Below are 20,683 nucleotides of genomic sequence, written 5' to 3'. Positions count from 1 at the left end.
ACTTTGATTCCACATCCATAGAATCATTTGTACATCTCGCCATCCCCTCCCTTTGTATTCCCTTCAATCGGCTGCATACTGTGCTATAATCTCAGAACACTCTAAATATTTAGGGGATCACTCTGCTTGGAATCCCTCTTTTTCTCTAAAGCTCTGCTAAAAAAGCACCACAAAAAAAAGAAAAAAAAATTGTATATAACTCTTGTGAGCAATGACAAAGACCTGTATCTTACATCTCCAATCTCACTGACAAAGCTTGATGCTCCTAAATCTGTGATTTACACTCATATTGCAGTTTGTATGCATGGAGCACACATGCCATATATCAATTCATGCTCATGAAATTTTTACCACGTGTATTCTCCATTGGAATTGCCTGGCTTCAGTTCATCCATCATTTGTTCCGTTTACACTCTCCCACTTTTTCCATCCCTGATTTTTCTCTAGTTTGTGAGCATTTCTTTTTTCTTCTCATTCATTTGCGAAGACGTTCCTACCTTTCGCTCTCTCTTGGCTTGGTTGTGGTAAAACTTATGTTTGTTTAGGGGATTTTTTTTTTGCAATTTATGCCACTTTGAAAAGTTTGCTGTTCTGTTTAACATGCACTCCATCATTACTTTCTTCTTTGTTAGAAGTATTCATTGGTAGGGAACAAAAAGCAATAAAGCAGCTAGTAGAGAAGACTAAATCAAATCATGTATACATATGCATACATACAAACAGACATACAAAAGACAGACATACGTACATACATGTACATTGATAATAATGATAATGATAATACATACATACATGCATGCATACATGCCTATAGAGTTCATGTGTACATGCACTCACACATACATACATATGAATTTCAGCTGATGTGTCGTGGAAGGAAAATTGGTTCACATTCTATTCCATACAAACGTTGCACTTCATCATTCCACAGCCACCAGAGACAAAGAAAGGGAAAGATTTGAAATTCAAGGACACTATTGCATAGATAGATCTCTTCTGAATGTAATCCAACTTGCATGTAGAAATATTCGGACAGAGAAGGGTGTGATAACAGATGGCATTCGGTAGCATCTCGCAGCGAGAATAAAAAAATATTAGATGCATAGATGACTGTCTGTTCATCATCATATGAAGCCTGTTAACAATGCTGAATACACGTCATATCCTTTGATCAGAAACTGCTTCGGAAATATTGACAATTTTTAAAGAGAAAATAATCTACTGGAAGGGCGCATGATCTAGGGTGTAGGACACCATGTTATCGACCTGTGTCTTCGAGGAAAGGCATGTTCCAGTTCTTGTTAAAACATGATTTTTGTCTTTTAACCATTCCACATCCTTCTCCTATTCATCTTTCCATTTCTCATTCCACTCTTTCTCGTTTTTTCCCTCTCCCTCTCTATCTATCTGTCTCTTTCTACTCACCAAACACCCCCCCTATCCTCCATGTGTCATTTTTCTCTCTTGTTTTTCTCCTACTAGAGTTGGCCCGATGGTGGTTTACCCCTGCCCCGGCTGGACAGTCGCGTCACTAAACCACTGATGAAGGTGCCCCACGCTTTTACCTTAGCTAGAGACAAACAGACAGACAAACAAACAAATGATAATAATGATGATGTCAAGTTTGCATGCGGTTGTCAAGTCTGTGTGTCTTGTCCCCCATCCCCCTTGTGCTCTTTATGCTCGTGATCAAATTCAAACGATTGTCCCCGATTCCCCAATTCTTAGTTGGGTTGATACAAAAGTAGTAATTACTAAAATCATTTACCACCATGGGGAGAAAGCGAGGTTTGTATATTCCCACTAGTTGTTGGTGCAGTATATGTTTAACTGGCAGTTGTTCTCTTTTTTTCTTTTTCTTTTCTTGTGGGATCCCTGGAATCGCATGCTCCAGACTAAGTTGTGTACACAGCAAATAGGCCAGGATCTTTTAAAACAAAATGCAAATCCAGGTTAAAAGCATATATTGGGGCTTTGATCTTTTCGGCATAAGATTCTTGTGTGAAATTATGAATGTGTAATTGTATCTTTCACATATCTAATACTGGGGGGGGGGGGGGAACAACAACAACAACAAATGTACTGTGTCCGGAAATGTGTAGGCAACTTGCAAGTGCTAACTGCAAGATAGTGTTGAAAGATAGGGAAGCAATGCTGAACAAATATATTTTATTCTTCATATAATTACCAAATTATATGTAGTTGAAGCAGAAAGGTGGCATCTTTGCTTCTATTCATCTATCATTCTTTCAGTCTTTCTGCACCTTTTTGCACTGACTCCTGCATTAAATACTCTTAGGCGGTGATACATTTTAGCAATAGGAGGTCTGACCATTTCTAAAGGGAGATTGGCATGGCTTTCAGTGTAACAATGAGGGCTACTGTAAATGTGGCATGCTTGTTTTCTTACTCTTTTCTTTTCTTTCTTTTTGTGAATTTTGATTTCTTTTACATGCTGTCTGTCCTGCCCCTGTCCAAGAGTAGCATTTCTTTGTGATTGATAGATGTTTTGGATTTAATGATTGTATAAGTGTTATTGTTGTTGCTGTCTTTCCAAAAGGGTATCTGTGACAAAGAGCTTTGCATGATTTTTCTTTGAGGAATTGCCTCCTGTGGCAATAATTCTCAGGTCTTGGGAGTTTTCTGGAAAATATATCAAATTGGTTTCTGGGTTTGATGACCAAGTGTTTTAAATGTTTAATGTTTTCTATGACTTAGGTGATATTTTGCATTGATACAGTATAGATGATGAATGAATTATGCTGTCAGTAGCAATCACTTGTGCTTGTATGATTGACTCCTGGATTGATTGCCCTTTTGCTCGGCCATGTCGAACTGCATACATGCCACCTGTGCTTGGTAGATAGTGTTCTTGTTTGCATCGCATTGGTTAGAGCATTATCGCTTGCTATCTGCATGCGCATATTATCTTCATCTCAAATCCCTGGATGTGTGCGTTAAATTTGGATAAATGCCAGCTGCAGGTAAAAACCTAGGCATCGTGTCTCCAAGTGTGATATACATACGTGTTTGCTTGGCTTGTAAGACACATTGAGTATGAGATGTCTTAAGACATGAGCACATGATAGTTATCTTTAATACTGTGGATGTGAATGCCAAGGTGAAAAACAGGTACGATCTGCCGGTAGGGGCCTACATCCCAAACTATGACTGTCTGCCAAATCAGTGTAGTGCCCTGCTTGTGAACTAGTTATGCACTGTTCAGTGAATCGCAGTGCGTTCCTCCACTTCGTGCAAGAGTCTTACCATTTTTGGGCGAGCTTGATTTGTTTGTGTAGGAAATTGACAATTTAGGACACATGCCTCCCCCACTCCTATTGTGCAATACTTCAATGCATTAACGGCCCCAAAGTCGAAAGCCTGCTTTACACACACGCACACCCCTCCCCTCTCTTTCCCCTCGCGGAAAGTGCACATTCGTCAATTTGGCCACTTTGGATGTGTCAGTCGTAATCTGCGACAGCATTGATATTACTTAGCCCCGTGATAGAGAGCTGTGAGGAATGGTACTGAGGAATTTGTATGTGGCTCGATTGTGAAAATCAAGTAGATTTGAATCAATCATGTGACTGTTTTTTTTTTTCTTTTTTTTCCGAGGTGGTGGTGGGGGGGGGGGGGGTTATGGTCCTTGCATGCTCTGTCTTAACAGTAACAGTGCATTGTGGCATATTCCTTTATCCAGTTTCTTTCCATTAGTATCCCTGTCGATTCTCCTCCCAGAACATTTTCCTGCCGAGGAAAGGCCAGAAATAACCATTAGTCATCGCATTAGGGATGTCACTCCGTATTCCAGGCGTAATTCCGTCCCCGTGGATAATGGCTGCGAAACCCGGGCAGTTTCGTTGCCCTACGTTAGTGTTGTTTTGTTTTTCCCCCTCCCGCATTAGCGCTTAATATTGCCCCGAGGCCAATTCTGCAAATGGGAGTCTTATTTGGGAGTGGAAATGAGGCTAATTTGGCGGTAAATAGAAAAGCCAGCAACCAAGAAGCCACAAGCAACCAGAGGGGAAAAAAAAAAGTGGTGCTTGTCTTAAGCCCAGAACAATGGTGTTTGTGTTCCATGATGTGGCGTTGATATTATTTTAGAAAAACGCAGAGAGACAGTGAGATCATATGGTAAGAGGGCAGGAGTGGGGGAGATTGTCGATATTAGACTCTTCTAATTCCCCTCTGATTAACCGGGAGACAAAACGTCCTGTGAGCTCTTGATCTTCCAAAGCCCCCGTGGATCCCGTAAATGTAGGATGAGAGAGAGAGGGGGACGTAATCCATTTGTTTTTGGATGGATTGAGGCTAACCGAGCGCTGAAACCAGAGGTCTCGGCGCTCAAATCCCAAATATCCGGGCTCGGTATAATCTACCGTGTATGTCTAGCCAATCGCCATGTGTTGTGAGAGGGGGAAAAAAAAAGATGAAGGAAGTAGAAGAAGGGGGGAAAAATATGTGAGCTTACAAATCCAATAATGCAAGGCAAATGAGGGACTGATGTGGATTACTTTGTCCTCATTACAGCTCCCTAATGAGGGTGGAAACAAATTATGGTGGGAGAAAATTGGCTAAGAAGGTCTGTGCAAAATCAGTAAGGAAGCTGCTTTAAGATGCTAAGGAGATGCTGTGGTCACAACCCTCAAGGCACCGTCATCCCGTAAGAAAAAAAAATCCCAAAAAACAGCTGAGTAAGAAACAGATACAAAGGAAAACTACATAGGATGTCTCATTTACAGATCTTGACTACCCCTTGCCGGGGAATTGTTGGTTCCGCTTCAAGTTTCACAAGGAATAGGTCTTAAGAGGACATTATACTTGTGGGTATGAGATATACTCAGATTTCAAACTTTCCAACTGTAATTGGTCACTGTCATGTAGACTAGGGGTTCACAGTTTTCGTGTATGATTTGAGACTTCAAATTATCGATGACACAGCCGACCATATCTACTGCAGATTTTATCAATCTGACTTTTAGATTTGGGAGATAAACAAATCTGTTAGAGAAGTCGGGTCTAAAGAGTCATAGAGTAGCGCATTATTAGTTAAGGAAAAAAAGATCCAAATCTGCCAGCATTTTTTCTGCATATATCTCTTATATCTGTTTGCTTCTTTTATTTGTCTGATAGTAAAGATCCTACTGTGGTAGAAAATAATTTCAAATTTTTGTTCGCTTCAACTCTTAGACACATTGGTCAGTCCTATGTATACAAATTATACCCTTGGGCTCAAAACCTGTGTACATTTTCCATCCCTTTCACCAATTGGGGTGTATGTGGCTGATAAGAAGTGATGCTTTTCCCTATTTTTGCATGCATTTCTTCATGAAATTCATGTTCAGATTTACCTCCCCCCCCCCCCCCCCCCAAGAAAATAGTAGATCAGAGAAAAATGTGATTTTATAACAAAAACAAAAACAAAAGCAAAACAAAATTGCATTAAATTTCCATTGCAGGTTCTTTGTTATTACATGTGTGCCAGCTTTATTGTAGTGTCCACCTACTGCTATCTTCGTTCTTGTCACATTCTAAGGTTTTCATGGCATTGTTTGTATCCCATTTGCTGTTTTTTCCCTTTTATTTTATTTCATAAGAACTTTGAGGGGAAAAAAAGCATTTGCCTGTGTATGTTCTAATCAAGAAGTATTTTGCACATTGCAGTGATGGAACTAAAGGAGAAAAGTAAAAAAAAACAAAAAAAACTCAATCCTCATGATGCATGCATGCACGCACATAATTCTAACCAACATTCCTGCTGTGTTGTAGTCTGTATATAATCTATCCATGCTGTCTTGCCGTTGCTTCTGCCTTCGCTCTGCTTTCACCATTTCCATCTGATGCTTTTGAGCCCAAACATCATTTGATACCTAGAAATGGGCATTTTGATGGTTCATGTACGTGTAAATGAGTGTTAATGTGCATTATGCTAACTTGCTCTGTGCACTGTGTGTTTTGTGTTTTGTCTCTCTGTAGAAGCCGGGTAAATGGTGTGCTGCTCACGTGAACGTGGCTTGGTTGATTTACCACCACCAGCAGAAGGTAAGAGGATCGTCCGGGGCGGGGAATCCCCCGCACAAATTGCACTGATTTGTAATGGGACAGGATGCTGTTCTTTATTAAATTCCAGCTAGACTTTCAACTCCGGTTGCAGTCCGCAACAAGGATTCAAATGATATATACCAGGAATTCAACGTAAAGGTTTAGGTCATTGTCTACTAACAAGTGTATACAGTTTACCAAAATACCAAAATACAAAAGTACCAAAATTAAACATCAAACAAACAAAACTCAAACGATGTGCTGTGGATAGGAGTGATCAGTCCCACTCATATGTAACTGTGTGCTGTACTCAGTGGGACTGGACTTGCACTGGAGCAAGCATTGTTTGATGCTCTTCAGACTCCTCCCACCTAGGTTATTTCCTGTCTAAACATAGAAAGTGAATTGTGGTAATATGTGTGCTTCACAAGTTTCATTCAAAGCAAGATCATTTCCGATTAACCCGTTGAGGACGGGCTGATTTTGCTACAAGACCTCTGCCCGAGTATACTCGGGACTCGTCTTCAACGGGTAAAGAGAGGAGTGTGTCTTATTGACAAGCTAGTCAACTTATCCACTACTTTGATCGAAAGTTGAATTTGGTATGCATATATGCACAATGTGTGATAGTAAATCAGGTACCATCCCATATATATCTTTGTTGAGTCACCCCAAATACCACAGTGTATTAAGAGAGACTTGGCACTTTGCTTGAATAACAACAAACAGAGAAAAACAGCCAGGCTCCTGTTATTCACTGTATGAATGATTCAGGGAGATCATGAAAAGGAAAGCAGGATTTAGTTTATCGCCAAGAATTCTGACAAACAAAAGGTCACTCTGTTTTTCTACCGTTACCCCCTGATCCGCCAGGGATCAATGGTGTTATCAATCACAAGCCCCAGTTCAGTAGCTGAGTCGCTAATGTTGACAGTGAATTCATGTTTATTTTGAGCAGTCAGACAAAAGCCATGTTGAGATATTCCTCTCTCCTCATTTTTTTTTCTTTAATACAAGGTATTTTAGCTGAGGCTGACTGTAACTAGGACTGTGAATGAATTTTGAGATTACTTCAGCTTGTTTGCAACCTTCAAACACACAAATTGAAATTGTTTGAAGAGTACATGACTTATGACTGGTTGAATTCAATATTTCGTTATCATTTTTTCACTCCCCCTCTGCCTGTCTTTCATTCCCCCAATCCATTCTCCCGTCTCCTTCCTGTCCTAATATCAATCTATGCTTTCCCTTATTTCTGGACGCTTTACTCTCACATGTTCCATTTTCCATCCCCTTAACCCCTTCTGCTTTCTCATTGTCTTCCTCTTTCTATTCTTCCTCTGTTCCTGCTCTTCATTTTGCCCCCTCCCTTTCCAAATCTTCACAAACTTTCTCCTCTATCCTGATTATCTCCATCCCTCATCGCGTGTATTCTTTCCACATCACCTTCTTGCCTTAAATTGCATTCCTATTTCCACCTTCTACCCATCCATCCTCTCAAATATCATCCATTGTCATCATCCACTCTCTGTCCATCTGTCTCCATCACCCGCCGTTCTCTCCATCCTCCTCTCATCTTTCTCTCGTTCTACCCATCAACCTCCGTTGCCCTCCCTGCAGGCCAAAGTTGATGCTCAGAAGGATCCGCTGAAACAAGATGCCTTCCTCGGGAAGCCAGGCGGGCCTCATATATTTTCTCCCCCGCGGCCGCCCGATCTTCACTTACAGTCCAATATATTCTCGCACAGTGAGTACAGCGGTCGAAAGTGCAAGGGGGGTGGGGGGGGGGGGTGAGGACACACGTCACTGCAAGCTCACACACCCACATCACAACATGCCATGTTCTCATCCTGTGCACTGAGGACGGGCAGGGTTATGCGTGATGTATGTATGTGTGTGTGTGTGTGTATGTGTGTGGAAATGGTCGTGATTACCGTATGAAGATGGCTTAGCAAAATGCACAGGGGATAAGTGCATGCATGAATATTCAGTACGTCATGCGCAAGCAGTAATCTCGACAGTACACTCTTTATGATTGATTGGAAAGTGAATTCTACCAGTCTAACAAGTCTGCATCTCTAAGAGATGTCGCTGAAGGCTCGGTGCAGCAGCCGTAGAATATAAGTTTGATTTCTAGTGTACGATGACAACATTAACAAGCTTATTTCAAAGATTTGTACCATGGTGCCAAGTGTCATGAAATTCCAGCAGTTACATTTATCCAGTGAGATCTTCCAGCCATATATCAGAGTGTATTCTGCTCACAGGACAGACAGTACGTTATAGTTATCATTTATCGTAGTTGGAAGCATCTCAAATTCATGCCACATGTTATTCAACAACTTGTATCTAGCAATTTTCTTTGTAAAGTAACAGTGAACAGTATTATGAATGCATTGTTTGGTAGAAACTACTGCGATATGCATGAACTCTCTTGAAGACTTTTGTTGGTATTAAATTTGACATGAAAGACCCAAACACTCCTTGTTTGCATCAATCTCACCTGTTTCGATTTCATCTGCATCCTCCCATGTTGATGCCACTCTCTCTCTCTTGTTTGACATACAGGTGCGCCGGGCACGCCTCTTTCCCTGCAAGGCACGCCCCACCATCCTACCTTCTTGCCCTCAGGACCTCAACTTGGCCTACCTCCAATGCCTAGACCATCCAGCTATGGTCCAGCCACTTTGGGCTTCCCCCTCGGTGGACCCAGTGAGTGACCCACCTTGTCTGTAATTCAGTCTCGTCTCTGGTTGTAGTCTTGCCTGAGATCTCATTTCACCCTGTTGTGTAGGAGTTCGGAATGTATAATCTCTTACTGCAGCATAGTTTTGTGTCACTGTTTGCAGGAATTTTACAATGTTGCTGTGACAAGCTGAAACCCCTCATGGACCATCCTGCCCATATGTTGAGATGTATTTAGTTTAGCCATATCCTTCTGGCAAAGCTGTTGGACATATTTTCTTTTCTTGACGGAATAAGTTGCCAGCAACACAGAATTTGCCATTTCCAAGGCTGAATTGTCATGACAGATAAAGGAGCTAATGTTATAGGATGCGCAAAAGATATGCATGTGACAGTAATTCATAGCAAGCACCCTACGAAATAAGAAATGTGTCCACAAAAGTGGAAGCCGTTAAGTTACTGTTTCTGTTGTTTCATAACTCTGATCCATTTTGTTTTGTTTTGTAACCCTCACTAGATGCAGCAGCACTCAGTGCTAACATGTTCAATGGCCGCGAATCCATTGGTCTGCCGAGTCTCGCAAGCCCCCACCAGGGCCAATGGGGGCGTCTGCACAGGACTCCGCCTGGCTTCCCAGTGGTCACCGGGGTGCCGCCGGGCACCTGGGCCAAGCCCGAGCCGGAGCGGCCAAAGGACGGGTTCCCATTCGGCCTGGACCGCGAGCGGGACCGACTGAAGGACGAGGAGCGGGAAAGGGAGCGGGAACGAGAACGAGAGAGGGAGCGGGAACGGGAACGGGAAAGGGAACGAGAGCGAGAACGGGAACGGGAGCGGGAGAAGGACAGAGAACGGGACAGGTTTGTATTGCTATTATTTCCCAAAAGGGGGGGGTCACACTATCTGCATTATTTAATGTGCATCATTAAATGTCTAAGCTTGAGTGCCCACTTTCTTTATACTTTATTGTCGTTGCAGGGAATTTAATGTTTTACAGGAGTGGTGTCATGACTATTTTTTTAAAGCAATTAGAATGTGATGAATGCAAATTACAGTGAAAGGAAATTGAGTTTGGTGCCATCTTCAGGAGCCAGTGCAATAAAACAAAGTTATGCACTTCATGTTATAGGGCAGGTGATTCATGGATCTGAAACAAGAGATCATAATTTTGACTCAGCGGGAGAGAAGATGTCGGTGCAGTTAAGAAAACAGGAGCTTTAAAAAACTGATCTGTTTATCGTGAGCAAGACTCATCACGGAGAGACGAGAGAGTGATGTGAACATATGCACTCTCCTGCCTGACTTCTATGCCTCCCTTTGTCCTTTCGTCTTCTCATGGAGGGGGTTCTTGATAAGTGTTTTGGCTCAGGAGCGGAAGCGCAGGAATTTGTCAAAGAGACGTGGGGACCTTGTCGTCACCTTAACGAGGTTGGACAAGGAGCAGCGAGGAACGATTACTCAGCTAATCATCTCTCACAATTAGATTAGGTCTCCCAGCCAAATCCGTCATTACCAAATTACCAGCAAATCTAAACAGGTGTTATGCGGTTTCCTATTGTCTCGTTCTAGGCTTGTGATGTCGTCGGCAGCTATTAGGCCCCGACACCGGGCCAAGTGTTGGATTAAGGTGGTTGGGGAGTTGGTGGGGGGGGGGGGGCAAATTTTGCTATTTGCTTGAGCATCCGGTGAGGAATTATCCTTTTGTCGTATGAGATACCCATATTTACGTAGTTCTGGGGGCGACTTCCAAATGTGCGAGGAGTGATCGGTGAATGGATGGATTCGAGTTGACATCTTTTGTCATTATTCCGAAGCGTTATAGGCCGTGTTTGTGTTGGAGCAAACGGCTGCAGCTGGTTTTCTGCCTGTGTAGGAGGAATGAGGAGACTTTAAAATCAAGCTGCAGTTATCGAGGGAGACCTGATGGCCAGATAGCCAGTAAAGCTCTTATCGTGAGAAGGCAACTTTTCTTTTCTCTCTCACTTCAATCATCAGTGAAAGCCAGGGCGAAAGCTGAAACTGCTTTGAGAGAAAGGAAATGGATGGTGACATGAACAGGGATCACAGAATGTTGCTAAAGTGTATTAATTTAATGTTCACTATGAAGACAGACTATTTTATCCGGCTTTCCATTCTACTTGTCTTGTAGTCTGAACTGTATTTGTCTTGGCACATGCTTGGAAATTGTTAGCGCAATACTGTAAAGCCATACATTTTTGCACGCATCTTGATTTCACAAATTTTACAAGAGCCAAGATTCGCGAAATTAAACTGCACATGAAAGTTCTTGTGTACACTATATGCATTGAATGCCAGTTGCAATTCGTGAAAATTTCATTCTGCGAATATTTCTTGCTTTACAGTAAAGGGAAGTTAGTCCACTTTTTCTCTTACTGACTAGCAAAGAATCAAGTCAGCAAACTGTAAACTACAATTTGTACTAACTACTATTTTGTCTAAATAGCTCCATCTTGTTTGCAAGATCATGCAAATTTATTAAATGAGAGAGACTTATTACACTTCAAAATTTAAATGTTAAAGTATAGCAATAGTGTAGTAGTGTTTTGAATGAGGAATAGGATGTTTGCTCTGAATGTGGCAGGTGGAATAGGAACAGAAGGCTTTAATATTATTGGACCCTAATAGCAATGAAGTAAGATTGTTCATGCAGATACAATGGAAAGACAAAATCATATCTGTGTAGTACTGATACCAAACAAATTGTAGCTATTTGAAGATTATGAGAGTAAGGCTGAACAGGGTGGCTTAATATAGATTCTTGTGTATTATGTTCTATTAATTTGTATTTTTGGTGGAGGTATTACTCTTTGAAAGATCAGTGACAGAAGTCCCCCGTTGAAAAGCTCTGTAGGTGTGCAATTCCAAAGATCAATTGACGCTCCAAATCTCTGAGGGAATTCCCCTCTGAATCTCTGTAGGGGTTTCCCCTCCTTTGGGCGTGGCCCGGATTCTCTGCCCGGTAGGCAGTGTGGAAGAAGTGATACCATGAAGTTTGACAGATGTGCAGACTCGGTGCTGACGAGTGTACAGTGCAGATGATCAGAGCAACAATCAGACACAGGATGTCTGTGGGTACAGGGTGTTCGTTACTTTAACCGCCTGCTACAGACCTGATCATTTACCAGTTTATCATGCTTTGGGGATCCATGCGTCACAGGCAGAGATCATTTTAACTTCTCATCAAGATTTCCCAACACATTTTCGTTTCTTTCTTTCTTCTTTTTTTTTACAAGAAAAACCCTACAGGCATCGAGGTCATGTGGGTGGTAATGTTTCAGCTGTAATCCCATCAATAAAGAACTTTGAGCGATGCTCTGTGTTATACCCCATATTTTCTTAAAAGGGCCAAATGCATAGTCACTCTTCATTGACAAATTTTAGGGGAGATGATGATTTGGTCACGCAATGGATGGAAAAAAATGTTTCCATCGTGTATGACCAATTTGGATATTGAAACTGACAGGTTAAACACAAAAGGGGTTTCAGGCATATGAGAATAGATAGCGGGGCATGCGGAACTGCCAAATGGTGGACAACGGATACCCAGAGCCCCATGGCCCAGCGAAGAGAGCAGATAACTTAATTTGCACCAGTTGTGGCAGGGCATAATTCAAGACGCACCAAAAAAACGGTTCCAAGCAAAGGGGGAGATGATCCAGTAGAGAGAGAGAGATAGAAAAGCAGAAAGAAAGAAAGAAAGAGAGTAGGAAACAGGGGAAATGAGAAGAAACAGGCTATGAAAAACAGGTGATGGGTTTTGCAAATAACAATGCCTCTTAACGCCCCCTCCTTCCCCCCGTTCCCTGCCCGACAAAATTTCGCCCCGAAGAGCTGTGGTGTGCAGGGGACCTGCCATGTTGGAGCAATTTGGCAGCAGGAAAATGAAAGCTAGGAGCATGTGTCATCAAAGAGTGTTGTTCAGCCATCGTATCTGGTCCCAAGAAGCACTACGGTGTCAGAGGCTGCCATCGTCCTTGTCTTTTCCTTTGTCTGCGAATGTCCAAAGACTCTTCTCGAAATCCTCTCCGATAGCGTTTGCAAATTGCAGTCATAGACGCCATCAATTTAGACCCGTAGGTTCCCATTTTCCGCCCGACAGTTCTGATATATTTTTAGAGACGGAAGAAAGTGCGTTATTCACTGTATTTCAGAAGCAATTTGTTAAGAGGAACTGGGAGACAACTACTGATTTGCGTGGTATTTGATAGCATGTATGCCACATGTACTCTCTCTCTCTCTTTTTCTCTCTCGTTCTCTCTGTCTATATTGTCTGTCTGTCTGTCTCTCTGTCTTTTGCTCTGTTTCTATCTCTCACTCTGTCTCGCTCACTCTGTGAATTTGACAATGATTGATAGTATTGTTGACAATATCGTACGATCATATTTACATGAAAAATGAGTCGAATCCGACGCCGAAGGAAACGTTGCCTCCTTGCGTCAGGGATGATGTTTGAACGAGCGTGTCTGATGGCAAGAAGTGCTCGTGCTCCTCTCCTGTATTACAGCTAGATGCATTTCAGCAGAGGAGCTTTGTACATAGGTTTGTTTCGTCAGCCACCTAGTACCCGGTCAGCTGAAGAGGAGATACATTGTATGTCTGCCTAATTTGAAACCTTGTGGAGATTTGAGTCACACGTTGTTGTATCTATTTAGCCATCAAAACCTCTTGTGGGGATTTGAGTTGTGTATGCTTACATGACTGAAGAAAGGTAAAAAAATTGGACCCTTAGTAAATTATGCAGTACAGTACAGTACACTGAGAACCTAAATGTGCTACAGTCACATGTGAGTGCTGGAAATCATACAAACTACATGTATACCGGGAGGTGGGGAGGGGGGAAAGTAGAAGGTTTCATAGAAATAGCCCTCCTCGTCTAGCCATATACAGGCTTCGATAGCCCTCTGGTTGTCTTAAAGGACTTATACTAATCTGTATTCTTCATGATGCTCTGTCTCTTTGTGAGGGGCCACATGTCGCTAATCCATTCCAAGATGTCGACGCTCTTTGTAACCCGTTGAGGACGAGCCCTGTTTATACGTGAGCAGGTGTCTATGGGAAATGTGTGTTATAGCAAAAACCAGCAGTTAAATGGGACATCATTGACAGTTTAGATATAAGTCTTTACAAGGTGAGACTATTTCCTCCTCTGATCTCTCTTCGTTTGGTTTGGCATGGATTGAACACATCGATGTGCCGCAATATTTTCCATATGTAGCCGATTATTCCTATTATTATTCCTTGCATCAATCAGGTATCTACCGTGGTATGTCTTTCAGATTAACCAAACAGACTCTTAGTAGAACACTGCTATTTTTTTTTTCTCTCTCTCGTAGTGGGGCTAGAGGTTGTCGGTGTTAGCAAGGTTTGTCAAAAAGTATTTCCGCACATGATCAACAGGCACTTCTCTCTTACATAGAATATTGTCGCTTCTCGCCAGCGAATGATTTTTCGGGTCATCGCATGAACTGTTCCTCCTTTCCATGTGAAGATCCGAGGCGCTGATCAGAAATTGAACATTAGGGTGCCATCCCCTCTGATTAGAGCTTGCACGAGAGATCAGTATCAAAACGCCAATGACCTCTGGTAGCGTATAGGTTTAATCTTCCACATCCTGATTCGGATCCCGCCTCAAATTATATCCTCCCGTTTTTTCCCCCAGCGACCACTAGACAAATCGAATCATCTTCCCATGGACTCATTGGATATATGCAAGAATCATAAATGTGCGTGTGTGCGTTGTTGTTATTTTTTTTAAGGAGCGCATCAGTAGGCCATAGGGGGCGATGTGAGAGAGTGAGTGGGTTAAGGAAGTATTAGACGTTAAGAAGCGATTTCCATCACGAGAAGCCCTAACCCATTAGAGCAGATAACTGGTTTTACCCCAGGAGAGCGTGCTTCATCGCTCGTTATGATCGCGCCGTTATCTCCTCCCTCTACTTTTTTTTGAGGGGGGGGGGGGGGGGGACGGGAGGATAGCTGAGGGGAAGTGAAGCAGAGATAGAAAGAGGCGGATGGCTAGAAGATTGAAACGTGGGATGGTGATTAGCTTCATGACATGTGACTGCAATAGCCCAATGGGGAGATGAGGGGGATTATGGTGTCATGTCCATTCCTTCAAACTTATCCCCGCTGTGATGATTATTGCCCCTCTTACTCAGGAGAGGCATTGGAAGTCTTCAATTCTTTTTCTTCTTATTTTTCTATTTATCTTTGTATCGCTTCTGAGGAGTCTGGGATGTGAAAGGTCACACTGAGCATGAAGCTTTGCCTGCAGATTCAGTTCGGGGTAGCGCCGATTTTAACGCAAATGCCTCCCGGCCAGCCCTGATTCAGGTGCATTGTGGGATAGCTCCGTAGCAAAGTTGGATCCGGTCTGGGCTACATCTCAATTGCCAGACTAACGCGCAAACATCGTCCATATAAATTTTGCTGACCAATTAACCCAGGTCACATTATTCATCCAGGGATATCTTAAAAGATTTCGTTGCGTACCATCAACCCATGACTGTAATGGCCGCAAATCAGACAAATTAAAAACCCGTAAACTTTTTTTTCTGACACCAAATTCAAACAGAGGAAAAGAGTAGTAATGAAAGAGGTGTATGCTTTTATTGCATTGCATCATGTAATTATGGACAGAGGCGCAAGCTGGACAATGCTACTTAACAGTGCTACAGAGCTATCCCAGTGTATCTGTGACAGGGCTCTACAACGATGCCTTGCATATTGGCGATACCCAAATTGAACAGTGAAGCAAGGTTGATTCCGGGGGTTTGTTTATGTGACGAATTGACGTTAGGTTTCATGTAGTATCATTTAAGAGTGTACAGTGATCAAAACTATTCAGTAGAATTAACGTCTTGTGTTATCTGAAACTGTCAGAAAGTCCTCAGTGGGTCCAGACAATATAAGGAATATTACTGTTCCTATTGCTCTCTCAAAATTGGCAAAGACTTTGTGCATTCATGTCAGATTTATGCAGATTTGATTAGTTTTAACCAGTTACATGTAATCTCTCTCCAAATGTAAGATACACTTTCAAATTCAGAGTTGCCAATTTGATGACATTAAGATGATCATTTCTGCAGCAAAATTACCCCAGGACTCAGTGTGTTAACCCTTCTATCAGGTAGTGACACACTCGCAATGAGTCAAAAATTTCAGTCGAGAACTGAAGATGCAGAGCAAGTTTTGAAATTGTTATTTTCCAAGGAAGGAGCAGCTTCTTCTTCAGTCTAGGCAGACAGTGTGCATTACCAACGGGCGGAAACCAACATAGACTTCTTCCAGGAAGTGAAACCACTAATATTGACTGTAAGAAATAATTTCTTAGGCTTTGAGAGAGGAGGGGGGGGGGGGGGGGGGGGGGGGGGGTGGAGGTGGGTGGGATGGGGAAGCACAAATTAAATGGATGGGAAAGCGTTCTCACACACATAAGACGTTTTTCATTTCGCGCCTTCCTGTGCTAATTTTGGCTCCAATATGGCATCGGTCACAGAGGGAAGGGGTAAAATATGAATAAGGGAGAGAGAAAGATTCCGAGAAAGGGAGATAAAAAGACAAATTCCTTTGTGTATGCATTGTGGAGATGATAGATGGGGAAGGGGGGGGGGGGGGGGACCGAAAACGGACCTCGTAATGGGGACCCAAAGTAGAGAGCTAGAAATTTAATTTGGAGGATCGGATGGGCAGAGGATACGTTGTAATGAGATGGATGTGTAAATGGCCATTAAGTACACAGGAAAGATACTCTTTTTTGAGAAATATCAGAACGCAAGCAGTATAAGCCATGACCATGTGTGAGGGGTATAAGAGGGACAAGGCGGATGACCAATTTCCTCCGTTGCAGTGGGCAGTTTAACTGAGTTTATCCCTCTTCCGGAGGAGTCACTTCCAATTTGATTGTTATCATCACACACGTTTTTGGGTATGTTTTCAGTCACCTCGTCGCTAAATTAACTTTCTGAAAGGACCTCTGTCAACGAGGGACCATTAACTCATTAGTCTCCTACTCAATTCTTCATACTTGGTGTCAATTAAAGAGCTCTTTAAAAATCTGATCTGAAGCACATTCAAGTACACACATAAAAAAGAAGTGTTTTTAATTAGCCGTTGAAGATCGCACGCAGGTTGATAATTCAGTCCTTAGTAGTCCTACATATTTTTTAAAGCGACTTGTCAGTGAAAATGATGAGAAATTATTATTTACCAACAGAATTTGCTTTGCTGAATGATGAAGTCACCGTGCATTGAAGCATGGATTTGTCCGGATATGTTGAGCCAGTTTCAGCTCACTAGTTATGTTGTGTAGTCAGACATTCGCTTGGTTTGAAGGGAAATTTATCACTGAGCCAACAATTGTTCCTTGCCCAAGCAGACGGGTCAGTTATAGACGAGTGTTGCTGATGTGGTCACTCCCGTCCTTAGGAGAGAGGGTCACCTGTTTTCATGAAGTATGCACGGAATGTCACATTCCACCTGTTTGTGACCAGTGGTGTGTTTTCATTTATCACTCTACCTTCCCCCTCCTCTCCCTTCCCCATGTGTGAGGAGCTGCAATGAATCTGGCCTTCGCTGATTCATGTACTCGCCCCACCCCACCCCACTTCATCATCCCCCTCCCCCCCCCCCCCCCCCCCCCCCCACCCCTACGGCTCATGTCAGTCACTGTCCCATCCCGGGGGAGCTGTGAGCCGGAGACACGGCCTCCCGAGTGAGCAATTTGTCACTGTAGCTGATAATGAGGCACACACACTGTTTCCATCAACTTGGTTGTTTTTGTCTCTGTCACATTTCTCTGTGTCTTTGTGTTTTGAAGATTGGGCACGCGAGGGCACTGTTCCATTTATGATGTAGATGGCAGCATACTGGGGGAAAAAATGGAGTCAAGCTTGCTTTTCCTTCCCCATTTTCTTCTCTTTTTTTTTTCCAAGACAAAAGAATTTCAGATATTGTCATAATGTGCTATTAATACTGTAGCAGTAGCTTGGGATGTTTGTGGTATATCAAGCAATCGTCATTATCCGTGCAGCATACCGTGAAAGGACTGCACAGGTCACCTACATTTAGGCAAGCTACTTGATATTAATGAAAAATGTTGACAGAGGTGTTCTGTAAAGTCTGTATGTTTACGTTTTCTTCATGTGGCAGAGTGAATATAAAATTGATATACATGTACTGTGAGAGTGGAAATTTTTGCGGTTTGTCAATTTTCACATAGCCAGAAGCTAGCACAAAAATAAAAGCACGCAAATCTTTTTGCATGCTATATGTTCCAGTAATTAGTGTCCTGTTTCTGCGGAATATAAAAAAAATTTGAAGCATGAAAGATTACTCTTGCGAAAATATCCACTTTTAGAGTAGTGAAACTAGCTGGAGTCATATGAGCCCATTGCCTTAGTGATATACAAAGATTTGCTCTCTTTGTGAAGTGTGTCACATTACGTAAATGTATTTCTTTTGTTCTTTCATCCCTGCAGAGATCGCAAGGATTTGGATAAGGGTGAAAGGTCACTGAACCATACGAGCACCGATGGTTGGTCCAATGACAGAGACCGTGACAGTAGGCACGGGGAGTGTGAATCAAGGACTCTCAATCACATGCGTTCTGTGGACAATGATCGCGACCATGAGAGAAGAAAAGAGGAGCGCAGCTCGGACAGTAGGTCAAATGATCTTAAGCGTGTGTCACCCCCCAATCGCCATGGTAATGACGTAAGACATTCAGCGTCACGAAGTCACGACAGTCGGTCAGACAGTGCGTTTAATAATGTGTTGCACGTGAACTCGCTGACGGGCAAGGAGGAGCGTAAGGAGCCGGAGAAGGAGCGGCCCTCCGAGAGGTTACCGGAGCGGCTGCCCGAGAGGATCCCAGAGCGGTTAACGGACGTGATGCCAGAGAGAATGGCAGAGAGACTGCCACCGCCTGACGCGATGGCGCTGCACCAGGCCGCCATGAACATGAGTCCTATGATGTCTCTCCTGGATCGCCGCTTGCCAAACGTGCCCTTTGGCATGTCCCAGCTGCACCACATGGAGCGGCCCCCAAACCCCCACCTCCCAGGCCCCTGGGACCCATTCGGGAGGGGCAGCCTGGAGGCGCTGCAGCGGGAGCACCAGATGCGCATCGAGCGCGAGTACGAGCGAGACCGGCTGATGCGCTCCGCCTTGCACCAGCCGATGGGACCCATCATCGAGCACCCGGACCGGCTGCGGGAGCGGGAGCACCACGACTTCTCGAGGGACAACCCCCTGGCCATGGAGTCCACCTTGCGCCACATAGAACAGGAGCGAATGCACCGCTACCTGGAGGAACGCGACCGTGTGCTGCGGGAGGATGCCGAGCGTAGCCGGCTAATACACGTAGGGGCTGACCCCCTCAACCCACTCAACAGGGCCATGATGGGGGGCATCCCCCCTTACTCAAGGACTAGCTCGATCTTCTCAAACTCTTTGCACAAGAACAGCTCGCCCCCCTCCACCCTGTCAGCACCCCCTCCGCCCTTGGTGCCCTCGGCAGCCACCACCAATGGGCCCTCCCTGGGGCTGGGAATCCTGGGGACCCGCAGCCACTCGGGCTCCCCCAGCACCAACCCCCACCAGTCTGCCACCAGGAACAGTTCGCCCGCAGACTCCGCCCCTGGAAAGGGCAAGATAACCCCTGATAAGGACGCGCACTCCAGATAGGATTGAGTCCAGAAGGCTCACCCAAATGCACTTGGAACAGTCATGGACAACTGCATTCTTCTGCAAACACACCTGCTGGAGAAAAACAAGCAAACAAACATGTGGAAATTCAACACTTGTGAAAGCCTTTCAAATATAACGTGATATTCACATTTCTATGTCAATGTTGTGATTGACTCATATTGTGGCTGTTAGAAGTGGTGTTAATGACTTTTTCACAAAGAATTGTGTGCACTCCCTACTCAAAGAGTGTGTACAGTAGCTCAATGTGACTAGACTGGCGAGAATGTTTGGCCTAGTCAGACAAATGCATCTCATTCTAAGCTGACTCTTCTATTCTGTTTTGTAAAGATTCACCATAAATAGAGTGACACTACTTTCCTACAAAAGTGTGGACATACACATTTCCACAGAACTAAATCAAACTCACTTTTGCTGATCACATAGAGTAGAAGACAAGGGTAACTGTGTGTCATAGGAAGTGAAATAACTTCAATGTAGCAGCCTGAATCTATTGTATGTGAAGAGGGGAATGAGTGAAGATTTTTTTTTTTTTTTTTTTTTTTTTTTTTTTTTTTTTTTGGGGGGGGGATTTTAGCATGATTAGTTTCTTCTGTTCATGCAGTTTTGGGGCAAATTGAGAAAGCTCACATCACACTCTAATACAGGTTGATAACTGAGCAATGATGACATACAAATTGTACATGTAAGTCATAATCCAGGCTTTGCAGAAAACCAAACAAACAAACATGCATTCTGTTAAGCAAGCCATATCTATTTACTCTGCATATTTGCAACCCCCTTCCCCCCCCCCCCCCCCCCCTTCACATTATGTGATGTCATCATGAACATATGCAAAGCCGAGTTTGAGACCAGCTAATGTCACCTGCACATTCCACTTGTTGGCATCACTACAGGTCAGACACATCATACATTGGTGACAGCTGCATACAATTCAGCACCAGACTAACCTGACTTTAGTACTGGATCCATACCATCCACCCTTCAAGCATAAGATAAACATGGTGCTCATTTGAATATCTTCTGTATATCAGTAAGAAAACAACCAAAACAAAGTGTTCCTGTCATTGGCACAAAGTGTGCCCAAAATCGCCCCATCATTTTTTTTTTTTTTTACCGTATCCATGACAAACGAAGTTTTGGGGGAAGTTTTTTTTTTTTTTTTTTATGTGCCAAATCTTTGAGAAAGAGGAGATTGCAATTACATTCCATTAAGCATGTTTCTGTT

At 43.3% G+C, this 20,683-nt stretch overlaps 1 protein-coding gene across 3 annotated transcripts in view; it reads left to right on the top strand.

Moving 5' to 3' along the window:
* LOC139711200 (uncharacterized) overlaps positions 1 to 20,019 on the top strand; it is a 48,465-nt gene extending 28,446 nt beyond the window's left edge. For 2 of the 3 annotated variants that reach the window (XM_071623116.1, XM_071623115.1), the window contains 5 exons: positions 5,980 to 6,045; positions 7,666 to 7,792; positions 8,614 to 8,757; positions 9,248 to 9,587; positions 18,228 to 20,019. In XM_071623116.1, the coding sequence (XP_071479217.1) occupies positions 5,980 to 6,045; positions 7,666 to 7,792; positions 8,614 to 8,757; positions 9,248 to 9,587; positions 18,228 to 19,434 (1,884 nt within the window). In that variant the 3' untranslated portion in view covers positions 19,435 to 20,019. Of the gene's footprint in view, positions 1 to 1,482; positions 1,549 to 5,979; positions 6,046 to 7,665; positions 7,793 to 8,613; positions 8,758 to 9,247; positions 9,588 to 18,227 lie in introns of all 3 variants that reach the window. The other variant, XM_071623117.1, reaches the window with a different exon arrangement.
* Positions 20,020 to 20,683: the final 664 nt, after the last annotated feature.

The sequence above is a fragment of the Diadema antillarum genome, unplaced genomic scaffold (genome assembly GCF_040938485.1).
Source record: "Diadema antillarum isolate AM-2024a unplaced genomic scaffold, OU_Dant_1.0 seq00001625_RagTag, whole genome shotgun sequence".
Lineage (NCBI taxonomy): Eukaryota > Metazoa > Echinodermata > Echinoidea > Diadematoida > Diadematidae > Diadema > Diadema antillarum.
The sequence above is the reverse complement of the archived record's forward strand: the minus strand, read 5'-3'. Positions and strand labels throughout refer to the sequence as shown.